Here is a 19,612-nt window from a genome sequence, read left to right as displayed (position 1 = left end):
GGGGACTTTGAGGTAAATCCCAAAAGAAGATTCAGTGTTTGAGTCTAAGTGTAGTCTCTTTGTTTCAGCTATAGGTTTATCACTCAAGAGCTGGTATACTCAAAGGAGCAGTGTCTCAAGAGGGCATTTTACAAGGGGGCATGTTGTAACCAAAGATAATCTGCATCTCTATGCCTGAAGACAAAGGGAGGAGGTGATGGAGGGTGGTGAGAAAAATCGCACACACAAACACACACTATCAGAGAGAGGGGGGAGAGGGAGAGAGAGGGAGGGAGAGACGAGAGGGACTGAGAGAACCTGAAAAGTGCCAAGAACTTAATTCTTGGTGCAGCTGAAGCCCATGACCCACCTATTTAGTAATCTTCCCATGGGAAAACCTCAGAGATAAATTCACTGAGATCATTCTGGGACTGTATAGAGCTGGATTAAATGTTCAGGATCACCCAGAGAGTTGGAGGATCAGTACAACCTACTGATTAGGGAACCGTTCTGGTCCATGGGAAGTTGCATTTTTACCAGGGTTCTGGCAAAGGTGCTTTGTGTCTTCCTAATTATAGGATGCAAGTTACTTGTTTAAGTGTTTGAGGACATGAAGATGGCTTCCTTACATTTCTCTTTCCATCTTTCAATAACAATGGATTTGGAAATATCATTGATTAAAAAAAAATGGAGACACTTGGAGAAGGCATTTTCTTGGCACCGTGTGCAGTAAGTGGCCATCTGTTTCCTTCCTATCTGTGAGCACCACTGATTTGGGGAATGGCTTCTAATACCAGTTCAGCACTTGTGTGCAACTTCACAAGATAGGCAAAGTTCTCAAAGTTTAAGGAACGTTGAATGTCATATTCTGTGTGAGGGTAATTACCATTGTATCCCCACTTTGTTTTTCTTTTTGGCAGTGTTCTGGGAGCTGGTATATAGTATCCTGAGAGTCCTGGATTACCATGGCAGAGAACCCTGTCTCCTTGGAATCCCGCCTTGTCCTAGAGCTAAAGGAGCACTCCGCAGTTATTTACAGGGATGCTTTTCCCTTGGGAGATCCTGTTCTAGTTCACCTTAATTCATTATTGATTCATGGTCTGTTGCTTTGGCTTACAAGATGATGAGTGACAGCACTAGTCTGGACTCTAACCAAATTTGTTGCAGACTCTTTCATCATCCTACCGTTCTGCTGTCAAAACCCCACATGAGACACTGCTTTTCTACCCTCTCTCCCATTCATCCCCATGAGTACCTTTTCCTATTAAGGCCAGCACATAAAAGGACTGCATTTACTATTCATGTTTCTGTCAGTTGCACTTTAAAAGGTGCGCTGATTTTATTAAGCACCAATACCTAAGATGCCTACAAGTTTATCGTTTTTAAATTCCCCACTGGCAGCTAGCTTTGACTTGGAGCTGAAATGCACCATTCAGCATTTCTAGCTCAGGTAGAGTCTTGGACAAGATGGCCATCACAGTTTAGCTGTGGATACCTTAGACTGCAGCATCACAGCCATGGTGTGTGTGTGTGTGTGTGTGTGTGTGTGCGCGCGCATGCATGCGTGAGCACAGTGTGGGTGTGTGCACAGTGTGGGTGTGCAATGCTACCATCTCTGAAACTGAGACTGTAACAGTGTAACACTCTTGGTATATAGCAGTTTGCTCATTGAATCTTATTACCTTAGGATCAATGGTGACTCTGTCACAACTTTGCACCACACTCAGGAACTTGCCAAAGACTTAGGTTCTTTGAAACACAGGCCTATGGGTTGTTCACTCAAGACTGAACTTTAAGGTCTGAAGAAGAGGGAGCCCTCAAGTTTGTACTTTGTTCCTGTGATCTTGATTTGTTTTGTATCCTTCCAGCCCAAACGCATCAAAGAGATGATCTCTTTTCTCTGGCGTTAAAAACCAGACTAATTGAAATGTGTTGAACTCCATAATGAAATACTCAATACCGATTCAAGTCTAGCATCTTTATCTAAAATGCTTGAAATGAAGTGCACCAGGATTTGATTTGATTTTACTTTGATTTGTCTGCACACAATGAGATGTCTCATGGATGGGATCTGACACTAAACATTGACTTGATTTGATTCTTATACACCATGTACATACAATTCTAGGCAAGTTTGTGCAACATGATTCTATATGCCTGCATTTTGACTCTGAGTATTCCTAGGATCGAGACTGGAATCTTCCACATGTGAGATCAAGTCTGTGCACAAAACTGCCTGGGCTTTGGAACATGTCAGATTTGGTATTTAGGGGTGCTCAGCCTGCATGAGTTCCTAAAGCATGAAGGAAAATGAAAACGAAGGAAGAACCTTTGAGTAACACTTTATGCCCATAAAGAATTTAACTAGCCTCCATGATGGACTTTCCCAACAGGGTTGGCAAAGGAGAATTACAATATGAAATCACTGTACACAAAGCACATTTAATTCAGCATCACTTTGATTTATTTTCCTAGATTTTTTTCCTCAGATGTAAAAATAATTTCATCAAGAAAACAAATGTTTTTCTGCCAAAGTGAAAGGATTTCATGTTTCAATCTTATCTTAAAAAAAAAACAAAACAAAACAAAGATCAACATTTCACTACATCGTTGCTCTGCCTCTCTCCTCTCAGTCTGCAAACTTTCCAAGAAAATATCCACTGGCAGAAAACAATGCATTTCTCTCCAATAGAATGATTTATATTTTATTGCTGCTTTATTTAGTGTGTATTTTTTTCTGAATTGGGAAAAAAAGTCTAGGTGAAAATCTATCTAACAAGAGAAGTAGTTTACATGGTTGTAACATTTAAATTGATGCACAAGAGAAAAAAATGTAAAAAAGAAAAAAGATTTAAATGTGAAATATCACATAACTTCAAAAAAAAACAAAACAAAACCAAAATGAAACAAAACAAAACAACAACACCAAAAAACTTACCTCAATCCTACCTCATATCATGTACTACAGAGCTCAACTTCCTAAATAGTATTACAGTCCTTTATTAAAGCCCCTACGGGTACTATGGTATACATTAAAAAAAACAAAAACAAAAACAAAAAACACTACTACAAAAACATTTCTTTTCTCTTTGTTTTTGCCTATCATGTACTTAAGCTACAGATAACTGTTGAATAAAAAGCCTACAGTAGGTATAAATGGAATAATTAACTGATCCTGTTTGCTGATGCTCTTTTCCTGGTCCACAGACGGTGGTGTCTTCTAATCCAGCATCTTCTCCTGTTTCTTGCCTTCCTTTTTCTTCTTCTTGGACTCCGCTGCAATTTAAAAGAGAGAGAGAAGAAAATAGTGTCAAGGTACTAATTAATATCATAGGAAAGCCATTTTTCTTAGAATTGACCAAGGTCAACAGACAAGGTATTTGCTCTTGATAAGTTGTCAGTGTGTGTGAACATGTGCCCACAGATGAACTAGAGAAGTATCTATAAGGATAAGCAAGATCACAGTCTACCCATGTACATATCTGAACGTGCTTGCTATCTTACTGGCTGTCTCCATTTGAACTGTCAAACATCATGTGAGAGTCCTCTTAGAAACATATGCAGTAGGTTGGCCTCACTTGGGAGACCAGGCTTCTACATGATGGAAGTCTTCAGGATGCCTGCTTAGTTCCATTTCTTCTCCCAGCCCCTCCACTGAAACAGTCATCAGCATTCACTTGGTTTACTTCCTTCTGAGCAATCAGTTAGAAGTGTCTCCAGCCTGGGTTTCACCCACTGTTAATAGATTCAGGCAGCTCTTTATAGGAGAATTATGGACCATAATTCTAGTTATGTGTCCATACTAGTGTGTAGTCTGATGGAGTTTTGTTTAGAGGGTCATCTAGAGTTGGGTAAAACACAAGGAGGTTATCAACCTGCTCTATAGTAGATCCACTAACCGATGAGGATTTGTGCCAAATGACCCCATCATTTTTTTCTATTCAGTCTTCTTACTGTCTCTCTTTTCCTGATAATGAGAACCTAGTGGGTCACATTTGGAAGGCTAACATTGTTTTCTTAGAGAAAGGCCTGAATAAACTCTGTAGGTAAAGCCCATTTCATTTCAGTAGTCTTGCAAGGTGACCACCATAAAAAGAAGGGTTGATTTGAGCACAAGGGTCCCCACTCATTGCTTCATGATGGCCATACAGTGGCCACTCGGCAGAGCATTAAGAACCAGAAGGATCCAAACACTGATGTGTAACAGTATGGCACCTTAGTTAACATTGAACAGAACCAAGTGGCATGGCATGACAAATGTTAATTCATATGCCAGGCTGGAACTTTTCCCTTCCTGAACTGAAATTGTAAGGCATAGATGTTTGCCAGGAAATGAGCAACTGTGAAAGATGTGAAACAAAGGGCTACCTGCTAGATGTTCTATCTCTTCAGTGATGCCTAAGGGACATCTCTGCTCCATACATTTTAAATGTAATATGGGCTTGTGTAAACAATAAAAAAAAACACACATTAGCTACACCCTGATAGTTTAGCTTGCTAGGATTGCAAATCTCCATCCATCCCTTAGCTGATGATTAAGTTCATAGAGGATAGTGTTCTTAGTTGAGATAGAGATATGAGGTGATAATGGTTCTGAAAAAAAATACCAAAAACTATGTTTGCACATTTGGATTAGAGATGTCATTGTATTTACAATAAGCTGAGAAGTGTTTATAAAATCCTAAGACCTTCCAACAAAATGGTAAGATTTTTAAACACCTCCTATTGTTATGAATCGTAAGTATAAACCCTATCATTATTATGGTCTCTGAACTAATAGAATTACTGCAAAGTATACCAACTACCAATAGGAAAGACAAGCAAAATGAGAAGAATGGGGGAGGGATTAATACAAGCTATATCACAACACATCCTGCGCCATCTTTTTTTTTTTTTTTTCCATGCAGAAACATAGCGACTTTTGTTAAGAGCACACTAAAAGGCAAGTGCTATCTTACAGAACTAGTCCATGTCAATGTCCGATGTGCATCAGCCCTGTGTGGGGGAAATCAGTCCCCTTGCATCTGTTTCCTGCCAATTGGCAAAAATAAAACCTGCCTCCTCACTGAAAACTATTGGGGGTACTGAATGTAATGATGACCTCTAAGATCCCATCTCGCTACAACTGCCTTCCAAACATTCATTGTTTTTTTTTTCAATGAGAAATAAATAGACATGCTATCTCAACTATTGATCAGATGATCAGATGTAGCTTGAGATCTACATATGCAATAGAGGAAGGAACACAACTGTGTTTTCAAAGAACTGGTATTACAAAAGTTTTTTTTTTTTTAATTGTTTTGGGGGTTGCTCTATGTGTATCTTTTACACTTTAATTATTTTATGGTAATATTTATGTTGATAATTATGCCATTGATCATGCCTATGGCCAGTTTTTCTTGCTAATTTACAGCAAATACACATCAGATTCCTATGCTATAGAAGAGAGAGTATCCACAAGGAAAATGAATTACTAAGAAGAAAAATGTTTATGTATACTATGCAGTATGAAAAAAAGATAATTTCTTCTGAGCTATTTCATGATTCTTAGAAATATTAATAACTTTTCTGTTTTGAAACATGAGTGCATGTAAACAATCTAGAAGCATTTACATGTCAACAGGGGTTATCAATCATTTCACAATATGGAAACATGATTATTGGCAAGTTCTATTTATATTTCTTCCTATTGTTCCTATTGTCTTTATTAGGAAGGTACCGAAAGTTGTTGAGTACTAGAAAGATGGTTCAGTGGTTAAAGTATTTGCTGCTCTTGCAGTGGATATAGGTTAAGTTCCCAGCACCCAGACAGCAGTACACAATCATCCATAACTCCATTGCCAGGGATCTGATGTCTCTTCTGACCACGTGAACATCAAACAGATGCATGGTTCACAGAAGACATGTAGACAAACACTCATTCACATAAGATAAAAACAAATAAATCTAAAAATATCCAGTGAATCTACTCTCTTTGCCACTTGTATAAACTCTAAAACATAACCAAGTAGTATTCCCTAATATTAAATAAAGTATCCCATTTTTAAACATTTCTTCGTTTTTAATTCATTTGGATTGCTGTTATCATATCTTGTTATTTTTGCCTTCAAATCAAGGTGCATTTAAATTTTTGTCTGAGTATGGATTATTGGGAGATGATGCACTAGAAAGAACAATAAGGTGTTTTAAAGCTCCACATCTGTATTGGCAACTTAACTGCTTGTAAATTCTAATTTACAATTTTGACTGTGCAATTCCCAAAAATCACATGATGGCTCACAACCATCTGTAATGGGATCCGATGCCATCTTGCGGTGTCTGAAGAGAGCAATAGTCTGTGTGTGTGTGTGTGTGTGTGTGTGTGTGTGTGTGTGTGTGTAATCTTTAAAAAAAAAAAAAAGAAAAGATAAAAAGAAAGAAAGAAAACCCACAGAATCAACTAACCTGGGGCAATAGGGACTCACAGAGACTGAACTGACAACCAGGGAACCTGCATGGGGCTGACCTGGGTCCTCTGTATATGTTACACTTGTGTAATTTGGTCTTCTTGTGGAACACCTAACATTGGGAGTGGATGCTGTCTCTCAGTCTTTTTCCTCCTTTTGGGACCATTTTCCTCCTGCTGAGTTGCCTTGTCCAGCCTTAATATGAGGTCAGGTGGCTAGTTTTACTGCAACTTGATATGCCATGCTCGGTTGATATCCATGGGAGGTCTTCCCTTTTCTGCATAGGAAAAGAGGAGGAGTATATGGGGATAGAAGGTGGAGGGGGACTTGGAGCAGATAACGAGGGGAAACTATGGTCAGGATATAATATATGAGTGAAGAGTAAATATAAATTATTTTTTAAAAAGTTATAGACCTTGATGAAATGAAGTATTATAGGCTAAATGCGTTACACTAAATCTATGCTTAAATCCCAATCTTTGTATCTCTTGTTATCAATATATCTGGAGACAGGGGCTTTGAAAGATTAATTAAATTAAAATGTAACTTGAATCTGGTGACTAGCGTTGATAGAAGAGACAATAAAAGCACAATGAGAACACAGGAGAATAGCATCCATCTACAAGCCAATTGCAGTGGTGTCAGAAGACACCAGTCTATGAAGACCTTGATTTTTTCAGTCTAGTCTCAAGAAACATGAAGTAAATGCATGCATGTTTTTTAAGGTACTGAGTTTGGAATGTTTTATTATAGTACCACTAGGAAACTAATATACCACTGAATTAGTGTCAGGCCAGTTAATGTATGTATAGCCTTAAGATCTCCTATAGAGTGAAAATATATGCTTCTTGCTTATTTCAGAAAAAAATTTATTGTAAACATATCTAATTGTTATTGTGAACAGCAGAGTTTGGTGCTGAAAAGATGGATCAATAGGCAAAGTGCTTGTTGCAAGAGTACAAACACATGAGCTTGGGTGAGCTTTGTATGGCTGGGCTCTGCAGTGTGTGTCTGTAGCCCCAGCATAGGTAATGTTGGAAACACAGGCAAAGCATAGAGGCTCACTGATAAACCAGCCTAGCCTAACTGGTGATCCTGATTCAGTGAGAGTTCCTGTCTAGGCAAGGTAGAGAAGCTAATGAAAAATACACCTAACTACAACCCCCATCTATTACATGCACACATATACATATGCATGTGTACACATAAGCACATTAAAATAAAAAGAAGCATACAGAAAGGGAGAATTGGAACTACTGAATGTTTTCTGCCACATGTAGAATCCAGATCTATATATGTAGGCATATGACTTATGACATGAAAGCAAGAGAGACTATTTGAGGGTGGGATGTGACAAGAAAGAGATAGGAAAGGTGACAATGGAGATAGCAAGTGAAATAAGCAAATCACAGTGCCACGTGTGTATGAAAAACACCACAGTCAAATCTATTACTTTGTATTTAACTCTCAATATTCACACTAGAAAATGTCAGATTTTTGTGTTCAATAATATTCACACAAACACATGGCATTAGTCTTGTATAGCCATCTCCATGCTGGCACTCCTTGTTCCAAGCAGACGAGACTCTAATAACCATCTGTAGCACAGCAAAGACTAGACCTTAATCACTCTCCCTGAATCTTTCACATTCTCTTGACAGCACCCTTCACAGCCACTGAATTAATTATTCTTGTGTGTCTAGATGAAAGGCTGAAAAATAGGAGCTTCTATTTTTCTTTCCAGAATGAAAATAGGTTTAGATAGTCTTACAGAGTGAATATTATGGACACTTTAATATGTGTTCTGTGTGTCTAAGTAGGACCCGCAGGAACACTTTCACCTGCTCCCAGCCTTTGGATTTCTGGTGAGCTTTTCCATGAATAATGCTTACTCTGCTAGAAAAAGCCTTTGTTTATTCTCTTTCCTTTCACTGCCTCTGTGTGCTGAACACCAGCCAGTCTGCTTTGATTTCCCCACAGGCTCCCGCCAGCTTTGCATCAGTGCAGAGCTGAGTGGGCCAGCTGGGAGTATGGAGGAGTCCCTCCTGACAGCACTTGTTACCAGGACAGCTGTGCCTCACATCCTGGACAGGCAACAGCGCCTGCACAGATCTCACAGCAGAGCAGAGATGACCTGGTTCTGCTTGGGAGGCCACTGGTATGGCAAGATGGCATGATCTACTACGCCTCACTGTAGACCCCTCGTTGGATAACTACAGTACTGAAAGTCATCATTTGGTTTTAATGCAATTACTATGCAAGGAGAAACTTTAAGCCAGGAATTGTTTAATAGGACTTAATCATAAATGGCTCCAAATAGATGTGTCTGGCTGTTTTGAATTATCACAAAACAAAACAAACAAACAAACAAACAAACAAAAAGAAAAACAGATTATTGATTTCATTTTTATAAATCTTATATTTTAAAAACTTCTTCTGGGAGTTCTTGGTGTGGAAATCTCAATGTTTGTTTCAAGCTTTGCCATTCACTGACAGAGTAAACTTAAACAAATTGTAACTCCTAGACTGTAAAATATGGTAAAAACATCCTTGAGCTGCTGTAAGGATTAAGAGAGACAAGCCATGTTGATGAATTAGCAAAAGGCTTGTCATATATCAAATATCCAATGAATTAAACTGCTTTTATGATATTCTGGAAATGCCAATAAGCTACAAAGAACACAAGAATTAATTCTTGATTCAGAAATTATAAGGAAGAAATAAAAATCTTTCAGGAGAGGAAAACCCCAGGATCCTCAGCACAATAAGTTTTTACTATGAACATTGTACTATTTTGCTGTCATCCTTAATACTAATTATTATATAGTGCTCTGTGTGCACGGCTAATGAACCTCCCAAGTGTGAAATTTATCCAAGGAGATGAAAGCATACATCGAGTGGAGTAAACACCACAAATTTTTACAGTTCCTTGTCCTTAGGTCTCCCTTTGCAAATATAGGACCAAAATTTCTTGAGTAAGGACAAGATCTAAACACTCAAGAGACAATTCTTCCTGGTGAGCTATGAGCAGTGGTGTCTCAGCAGAGACTGGAAATCAGGGCATGAACAGCCTACGTGAGCCAGACCAAGACAGTATAGCTATATATCTTCTCCATTCTTTCATTCATTCATTCATTCTGGACAACCCCATTCACCTACCTCCTGAGGTCTGGAAGATTGGCTTGACCAGTGCAGAGCACATGGACAATGTGTGGAGCAAACATCAGAAAAATTCCAGGCAGGAAGATTCTTGTGAAGGCTGGTAAAGATTTAGGTTATATCTGGAATGCATTACCACTTTTGTATAGGAATCATGAAATCTGTGTTGGAATATACATAGAGAAAGACCACTTGGAATACAAGAGATCCAGACTCAAACTACCATGTGTGTGTAAGTCCCCAGCTCTGCTTGTGATGATGGGATCCTGTCCTAAGTACCTAACATCTCTAAAGCTTTGGCTTCCCCATCTGTGCAACTGGATGTTGCAGGATATACTTTAGGACTTTATGCTTCTTCAGGGGTATCATGTATACACACTTCACTAAACTATGAACTGCAAGAGTAAGTAACTCATGGCTACAGTTACTTCTGCAGTCACCACAAGTCTTCTGACAGAAGAGATTTTGAGCCATCTTAAAGTTGGCCATGGTGGTACTCTACCATGCAATACTACCATTAAGGAGAGTAAGGCAAGAGGATTGTGAACACAGGGCCAAACTGAGCTACACAGTGAGTTCTAGGCCACTATGACCCACACAGTCATATGGCTTTTAAACAAACAAACAAACAAACAAACAAAAGTCCTGTATCAACAGAAAGCAGGAAAATCATCTCAAACATACTGCACATTTATCAAGCATATTACCTAGGGTCTGCATTTTCATTTTGTCTTTTAAAATAATATGTTCACTTATGTTTTGAGAATTTCACGTATATGTACAACATATCATTTCATCTTAACAGCAAGGCTATGTGGTATTTACTGTCAGCATTTGAAGGACAAAACATATCACTTTGACATGAAGGAACAGAAGCAGCCCTTGCATTGGGTATAATACTATAAGTAGGAAATGAAACCATAGGTGCTGTCAAAGATTTCAATAAGAAGAATGGCAATAAAATGACAATCTGAGCCAGAACTGAACTGAGAAAGGGGGCTTCTCTCTGATCACGAAGAACTCAAGTCCTACAATACCCCATACTGCCTCTTCTGCTGCCCAAGTGGAAGGACTGTGGTCCTCATCATCTTGCTCTCCAATCAGAGTGGAGGTAGTGGGGACAGGTCATGAGTCGTTCTGCATGGAAACTCTATGTTATACACACTCTCTATAGTGTTAAAATTCCCAGAGCCTAGGGAAGTCTGTATGCTCAGGGAAGCTATTCATCTTCCTGATGGATGTCAGCATCCCCTTCCAAAAATAAATAAATAAATAAATAAATAAATAAATAAATAAATAAAGTGGGAAAAGATGTTGAGGAACTTCTTTCATCTTCAAAAGAACATACTAAAGAAATCTATTTAGAGCAGAGAGCATGGAGGATGCTGGGAATTTCACTTTACTGACCCATTTCCCCATTCAATAGTCTGCTGCCAAAAGCTGCACACTGTGCAAAACAGAGCTTGGCTTTTAGACAGTGGCTATTCTTTTGATCTGAAAAGATGAATCATCAAACCTAAGAGATAGTTGGCAGCTGGCCCAGACAGAACAAGGTGATGGAAAACTTTTAGAAAGAGCTGGAAGCTGAGGAAGGGGATGGGGTGGGATGGGTGGGAGGGGGAATAGGCATTATCATGAGTAGAGAAATTCAGAAAGAACCTGGCAGCATATTGTGGATCATAGCAGAGCTGGCAAACCAACTTCCATTCATCTCCTCAACCACCTGCAGGATAGACATCTAACTTTATACTTCCACCATGGAGCATCCTGGGAACATTTTGGACAAGTATATAATGTCAAACAAACTCAAAAGCCAATGACCACCTTGCCAACTAAGCAAGCCCTAAATGAACTTCAAGATACTACTGATGCATCTAATTTAAAAAGCAATGAGAAGAAATTGCCACATATGGCATAACTCAAAGTATGAGAATAGTTTAGAACAATAATCAATGTCATTTGCAAACTACAGAAACCCCACAGCTTCTTGGATCTCCCAAACAAGCGCAGTTCCCAGCCTCATCTGGCTAAAGGATCAGGTCTGTTTCCTGGCTGCACCATTCACAACAATGAGGCAAACTGTAGGACCATCATCCCTCCTAGAACCTTTGCTTGTCCAGGTCATTTTCTTTTTTTTATTATTGGTTATTTAATTTATTTACATTTCAAATGTTATTCCCCTTCCTGATTTCCCCTCTTCAAGCCCCCTATCCTATCACGATTCCCCTGCTTCTATCAGGGTGCTCACCTACCTACTCCCACCTCATTCCCCTATGCTGGGGCAACGAGCCCTCACAGGACCAAGGACCTCTTCCATTGATTCCAGATAAGGCAGTCCTCTGCTATATATGCAGCTGGATCTATGGAACCCTCCATGTGTACTCTTTGTTTAGTGACTAAGTCATTTAAGGAGATCTTTGAGAAACAAGACTCAGAAAATCCCGAGTTCTTTGCTGTGATTCTTTCTAAAGAGTCATTTGTAAGGGGAAACTTTGATTTCCTTTTTTTTTCACTGTTAATACAGCTCAATTAGTCCCATGAGAGAAAATTGATAATTGTTTTCAGAAAGAGGCTTAACTCTATTGTAAATATATCCATTGTCTTGCACAAAACCTCTCTAGGCACTGCTGTCTCCATGAAATGGCAACAACACCTCCTCTACTGCAAGAGAAGGATGCTAGACTCCAACACATTGTGCCACTCCTGCCCACTCTGAAAGATCAGCCCACTAAATGCTAATCCAGGACTCTTTCAGGATCATCTTCTATTTATAGGTCTAATCTGAACAACCAAGTATATTTCCCAGACTCACTTGCAGCAAGATTCTGATTTAGGCTTAATATTTTCAGTTCTGGGATTGTGGGTTCAAGTCCCGCCTGGGTTCCTAGTTCTGCTATCTTGTATTCTGGCAGCTGCCACTGTGGACCGTAAGGACCTAGTGGCTGTGGGAGAGAGATGACCTAAGGCCCCACAGGCTGCAACCCTGGAAGATGTTCCAAGGGTGACCCTGGAGGAAGTATCCAGGGTGAGGGACAGTTAGGAAGGTCTGACTGTCATCTGGCAGAGTGAGGAAGATAAGGTGCTTTTTCTACCAGAAAGGGAGTGGAAGCAGAGTCCCACCCTGTCAGAGGTAGCATTTGGCTGGTTGTACAAGTCCAGGAGCAGACGAGTGTGCTTGGATATACTGGTGTCTTCTGTCTCTGTTGCTGTTTTGTTTCTCTTTGTGGTTTGTGGTTTTCGTTATGGGACAGACTGTGTCCACCCCTTTGTCTTTGACTAAGGACCATTGGATGGATGTTAGGGCAAGAGGATGAAATCTGTCCGTGATAGTTAAAAAGAAACCTTGATTGACTTTCTGTTCCTCGGAATGGCCCGCCTTTGGGGTAGGCTGGCTGCCCGAGGGGACGTTTGATCTTCCCACCATTAGGGCCGTAAAGGCCGTTGTCTTTCAGGAAGGACCAGGATTGCACCCAGACCAGCAACCATACATCACAGTGTGGGAAGATTTGGCGCAGTATCTGCCTCCATGGGTTCGGCCGTTTCTTCCACCCTTACGCCCAGGCACTAGGATCCTGGCTGTCCGAGAGAGTGCTGTGAACGGGACGCAGAAGTCACAGCCTAAAGAAGATGGTGAGTGCCACACTCCACCAGCACTCACCCCTAAGATCTACCCAAAGTTAGAGGAACCCCCTGAGTGGCCCGATTCCCAGCCTCCACCCTACCTTCAAGTTTCCCAACCCCCAGGCCCCTTGGCCCCACTCCCGGCCCAGCCTCAGCGACCAGGGAAGGAGGTCCCTCAGCAGGAACAAGGAGCCAGCAGGGAGCCACCCCTGAGGGGCCAGCCGATTCAACCATGGCGTTTCCCCTTAGGGCTGTTGGGACTCCTCAGGCCGACCAGAACAGCCTACAACTTCTGCAGTATTGGCCCTTTTCCTCCTCTGATCTCTATAACTGGAAAGTTAATCACCCTCCTTTTTCAGAAAACCCTGCAGGGCTCACTGGGCTGATAGAGTCTCCGATGTACTCCCATCAGCCTACCTGGAACGACTGCCAACAGCTTCTACAGACCCTGTGTACTACTGAGGAGAGAGAGAGAATTCTCCTCGAAGCTCGTTAGAACGTCCAAGATGAGCCCAGGAGGCCTGTTCAGACTCCAGTCGAGATAGATGAAGGATTCCCTCTGACCCACCCTCAATGGGATTATAATATGGCACAAGGTAGGGAATGGCTGTCCAATTATCATCAGGCTCTAGTGGCAGGCCTCAGAGGGGCCACACGTAAGCCCACAAATTTGGCTAAGGTAAAAGGGGTCATGCAAGGAACAACTGAGCCCCCCTCAGTCTTTTTGGAGAGGCTCATGGAGGCTTACAGGAGATACCACGTTTGATCCTATGTCTGAGGGGCAGCGGGCCTCAGTGATTATGGCCTTCATAGGGCAATCAGCTCCTGATATTAGGAAAAAGTTACAGCGGATTGAGGGGTTACAGGATTACACTATAAGGGATGTAGTTAGAGACTCGGCTGAGAAAATATATCACAAGAGAGAGAGACAGAAGATTAAAAGCAAGAAAGGGAGAAAGAGAGGAGAGAAGATGAGGATAGGAGAGACAAGAGGCAAGAGAAAGTTTTGACTCAGATTCTGGCTGCCACAGTAGACAAAGGAAGAGGTAGGCCTAGGCAGCCAGGGAACCTGAGAGGCAAAAAAACGGCAGGGACCAAGGAGACCCAGAAGAGATAAACCACACCTAGGAAATGACCAGTATGTGTACTGCAAGGATACAGGCCATTTGGGCTCATGAATGCCCTAAGAGGAAGTAGAGAACACAGTTACTGTCCCTTGGAGAAGATGAAGACTAGGGGATACAGGGCTAGGCCCCCCTCCCCGCACCTAGGGTAACATTAGAAGTGGAGAGGACCCCTGTCAATTTCCTGGTTGACACGGGCATGGAATTTTCAGTGCTTAAGACACCACTAGGCCAAGTTAAAAAAAATGAAAAAACATTAGTCATTGGGGCCATAGAGCAGAAATCGTACCCGGGGACCATGTTCCGGACAGTGGACCTAGTACGGAAGCAAGTGACTCATTCATTCCTGGTCATTCCAGAGTGTCCCATGCCCCTATTGGGAAGAGACTTATTAACCAAATTGAAAGTGCAAATAACCTTCGCCTCTCCCAGACCAAAGGTATCTTGGGGAGTAGAGACACCTCAAACCTTAGCAATGTCTTTACAATTAGGAGAGGAATATTGAATCTATCAGGACAAATTAACACCCCCTCCCGAGGGGCTATAGGACTGGCTTACTCGATTTCCTCAAGCATGGGCCAAAAGAGGGGTTATGGGAATGGTGAGGCAGGTCCCCCCGGTGGTGATTGAGCTCAAGTCCAGGGCTACACCCATTAGGGTCTGACAATACCCCATGGGAAGAGAAGATCAGGAGGGTATATGCCCCCACATCACCAGACTTCTCCAACAAGGGATCCTAGTCCCCTGCAAGTAGTGGGGTATTCTCTTCTTCCAAGGAGAATACCCTACTACTCCCAGTAAAGAAACCGGGGACGAACGACTACCGTCCTGTACAGGACCTCAGAGAGGTAAACAAACGAGTTCAGGACATCCACCCCACAGTGCGCAATCCTTATAGCCTGCTCAGCACACTACCACCTGAGCAAACCTGGTACACGGTTCTAGATCTTAAAGATGCCTTCTTCTGTCTGAGATTACACCCCAATAGTCAACCCCTATTCGCCTTTGAATGGTGAGATCCAGAAAGTGGAAAGACTGGACAGCTCACATGGACAAGGCTACCCCAGGGATTCAAAAATTCACCCACTTTGTTTGATGAGGCCTTGCACCGAGACCTTGCCTCTTTTCGAGCCAACAATCCCCAGGTGATCCTTGTATAGTACGTTGATGACCTTCTGATAGCTGCAGGAACTCGTGAAGAGTGCAAACTTGGGACCCAGAACATCCTGGTCTAATTGGGTGAGTTGGGATATCAAGTCTCAGCTAAAAAGGCGCAATTATGCTGAACAGAGGTGACCTACTTGGGATACATCCTGAGGAATGGACAACGATGGTTCACCGACACCAGAAAACAGACAGTGATGTGAATCCCGACCGTGACCACCCCTCACCAGGTAAGAGAGTTCCTGGGGACAGTAGGATTCTGTAGACTATGGTTCCCAGGGTTTGCCACCCTGGCGGCCCCACTGTACCCCCTAACAAAGGAAAGAGGGGAATTCATTTGGTCCCAAAAACATCAGTCAGCTTTTGAGATTCTGAAAAAGGCCTTGCTACAAGCCTCCCAGATATACATAAGCCATTCACCTTATATATTGACAAGAGAAACAGGGTAGCCCACGGAGTCCTTACTCAAACCCTAGGGCCCTGGAAGCACCTAGTAGCTTATCTATCAAAGAAACTGGACTCTGGCTAGCGAATGGCCTTTATGCCTATGAGCGATAGCAGCCACCGCAGTGCTGGTAAAAGATGCTGATAAGCTGACTATGGGCCAGAATGTTACTGTGGTGGCTCCACACTCTCTTGAGAGCATTATCAGGCAACCGCCAGACCGCTGGATGACCAACGCCCAAATGACTCACTATCAAAGCTTGCTGCTGACTGAGTGAGTGACTTCTGTTCCCCCTGCTGTCCTCAATCCTGCTACCTTACTACCCAAAACTATAAAAAACAACCCCCCCCCATGCACAACTGCGGGGAGATATTGGCAGAAGAAAACTGGAACTTGACCAGACCTCACTGACCAGCTGTGGCCAGGAGAAGCAACCTGGTTCATTGACGGAAGCAGCTTTGTGGTAGAAGGTAAGCGAAGGGCTGGGGCAGCGGTAGTAGATGGAAAATCTGTCATATGGTCCAGCAGTCTACCTGAGGGAACCTCAGCTCAAAAAGTGAAGCTCGTCGCTCTAACCCAGGCTTTGAGGCTGGCAGAGGGTAAGGCTATCAATATTTACACTGACAGCCAATATGCTTTTGCTATGGCTCATGTCCATGGAGCAGTCTATAGGCAGCATGGCTTATTGACCTCCACTGGAAAAGACATTAAGAACAAAGAAGAGATCCTTGGTTTGTTGGAGGCTGTTCATCTGCCTCTCAAGGTAGCGATCATCCACTGCCCAGGACATCAAAAAGGAACCGGATCAGTAAAAAGGGGAAATCAAATGGCAGACCAAGCGGCTAAAGAAGCAGCTTAGGGGCCAATGACTCTGGTAATTAAAACTGGGCCCCAACTAGCTGAAGGAGAGACAGAGAGAAAGGTTCTCACAGAAGAAGAGGGGCTAAAGTACTTAGCTGACATACACTGTCTCACTCATTTAGGATCTAAAAAGATGATAAAATTAGTCAGTAGGTTCCCCTATCACATTCCTGGACTACAAAGGGCGGCAGAAGACCTGGTGAGAAACTGCCGAGCCTGTGCGCTCACCAATGCTGGATCCAGCAGGCTCCATGGCAGAAGGCGTCTGCGGGGAGACAGACCTGGGACCTACTGGGAAACTGATTTTACTGAGGTAAAACCAGCCCGGTACAGAAATAAATATCTGTTAGTCTTTATAGATACCTTTTCTGGGTGGGTTGAAGTGTTTCCCATCAAGAAAGAGACAGCCACAGTGGTAGCCAAGAAGATACTCAAAGAAATCTTTCCCCGTTTCAGGGTACCAAATGTACTTGGGTCAGACAATGGGCCTGCCTTCGTCTCCCAGGTAAGCCAGGGATTGGCTAGACAGCTGGGGATGAATTGGAAGTTACATTGTGCTTACAGACCCCAGTGTTCAGAACAGGTAGAAAGAATGAATAGAACTCTAAAAGAAGCCTTGACTAAATTGACCTTAGAGACTGGCAGGAATTATTGGACAGCCCTTCTCCCTTATGCTTTATTCAAGGCCCGTAACACCACTGGAGCCTCTGGCCTAACACCCTTTGAATTAATGTATGGGGCGCCTCTGCCCATCTATGTGACAGTAGAGAGTAAAACTTGCCCAGATATATCGTTCATCCCCTCCTCTCACCTTTTAGCCCAGCTCAAGGCTCTTGAAATTGTGAGAAAGGGGGTCTGGGAACAGTTAAAAGAAACCTATGTTGCTGCTGACATACAGGTGCCGCATCAGTTTGAAGTAGGAGACACTGTCCTGGTGAGGAGACATGGAGTGGGGAACCTTGAGCCATGGTGGAAAGGACCCTACTTGGTGCTGCTAACGACACCCACTGCCGTTAAAGTGGAAGGAATCCCAACCTGGGTTCATGCATCTCATGTCAAGAAGGCACCCCCTGAGGCTGACCAAAATGAGTGGAACCTGGAAAAGACTGCTAATCCTCTTAAGTTGCGCCTATGTCGTTGGCGCCATCCTGAAGAAGAGTGACAACCCACACCAGCCTATGAATCTCACTTGTCAAGTGTTATCCCAATCGGGGGGAATACTATTTACCACCGCAAAATTAGAACCTCTGGGGCATGGTGGCCAACCCTGTATTTTTGCATTCACCAAATCATTCCTGCAGCCAAGAGTACTCCCTGTAATGAGGTCCGAAGCTATGGGTTTTAAAGCTGCCCCAAGCATATTAAGAGTTCCTGGTGTGGGGGGCCTAAGTGGTACTATTGCAGTCAATGGAGTTGTGTTACCTCAAATGATGGAGATTGGAAATGGGCCGTTAAGCCCTCTGGGGATAGATTAGTTTTCTTTTCAAAATAAGGGGCCAGACAAACATGCAGTAATGGGGCTATACAAAAATCAGGAATGCAAATCTACAGACTCAGATGATGTGAAACTGCAGTTCACAGAAATGGGAAAAAATTATGCCCTTGCCCAGTGTATTGGAGGCATGACCTGGGGAATCGTGTTCTACAATTATGGTAGTAGACCTGGATCATTGTTCCATGTCCGTCTAAACATTGAAAGCCCTCCAGCCCTACCAGTAGGCCCTAATAAGGTGCTCCCTGAGCCGAACTGACCCCTTCTCCCAAAGCCGGCCCCGACCTTACCCACCACCCAAAAGACTCCCCAAGAGCCCTTGACCATCGCCCCCACATACCCCCCCCCATGGGACAGAGACTGTTTAATTTGGTCCGAGGGGCTTACTTTGACCTCAATGAAACAGATCCCGATGCAACTACTGACTGTTGGTTATGCATATCCTCAAGCCCTCCATACTATGAGGGAATCACCTTTGATGGAAACTTTAACAAAACCAGTAACCATGCTTCCTGCTCATGGGGAACAGGGCAAGAATTAACTTTGACTGAGGTGTCCGGAAGGAGCCCTGGTCTCTGTATAGGGACACTCCCTCCTTCCCACCAACACCTATGTGGTTGAACTCATTCCGTGTCCAGGACAGATACCAATTATTACCTTGTGCCATCTCCAGTTGGCTGGTGGGCTCGTAGTACAGGACTCACCCCATGCATATCAACTAGTGTTTTTGACCCCTCTCATGATTTTTGTGTCATGGTTCAGTTATTGCCTCACGTGTATTATCATCCTGCTTCCTGCCTAGAGGATGAATATACCCAGGGGAGATTTAAAAGAGAGCCAGTCTCCCTTACCCTAGCTATGTTAATGGGGGTAGGACTTACAGCAGGAGTAGGAACAGGGGCAGCAGCCTTAAATTGAGGGAAGACAAGGAATCCAGTCTTTAAGAGATGTTGTCAATGAAGACCTAAGGATGTTAGAAAAAGCTATAGATGCCTTAGAAAAATCTTTAATCTCTCTGTCAGAAGTAGTTTTACAAAACAGAAGAGGTCTAGATGTACTGTTTTTAAAAGAAGGAGGACTTTGTGCAGCCCTAAAAGAAGAATGCTGTTTTTACGCAGACCACACAGAAATAGTCAGAGATTCTATGCAGAAACTGAGAGAAAGATTAGATCAGAGAAGGCAAGATAGAGAAGCTCAACAGGGATGGTTCTAGTCGTGGTATTCTTGGTCTCCATGGATGACCACTCTATTTTCTGCCCTCACTGGATTGATTCTTATTATATGCTTAGTTTTAATTTTTGGCCCCTGCATAATAAATAAG

General features: G+C 42.6%; 1 protein-coding gene across 1 annotated transcript in view; it reads right to left on the bottom strand.

Moving 5' to 3' along the window:
• Window positions 1-2,305: 2,305 nt before the first annotated feature.
• The window catches only part of Ptn (pleiotrophin), a 91,350-nt gene continuing 74,043 nt past the window's right edge, over window positions 2,306-19,612 (bottom strand). The window contains exon 5 of the mRNA XM_021165378.3: window positions 2,306-3,255. Within this exon, the coding sequence (XP_021021037.1) occupies window positions 3,200-3,255 (56 nt within the window). The 3' untranslated portion in view covers window positions 2,306-3,199. The remainder of the gene's footprint in view (window positions 3,256-19,612) is intronic.

The sequence above is a fragment of the Mus caroli genome, unplaced genomic scaffold, assembly GCF_978045245.1.
Source record: "Mus caroli unplaced genomic scaffold, Mus_caroli_1 scaffold_7, whole genome shotgun sequence".
In the NCBI taxonomy this organism is placed as follows: domain Eukaryota; kingdom Metazoa; phylum Chordata; class Mammalia; order Rodentia; family Muridae; genus Mus; species Mus caroli.
The sequence above is the reverse complement of the archived record's forward strand: the minus strand, read 5'-3'. Positions and strand labels throughout refer to the sequence as shown.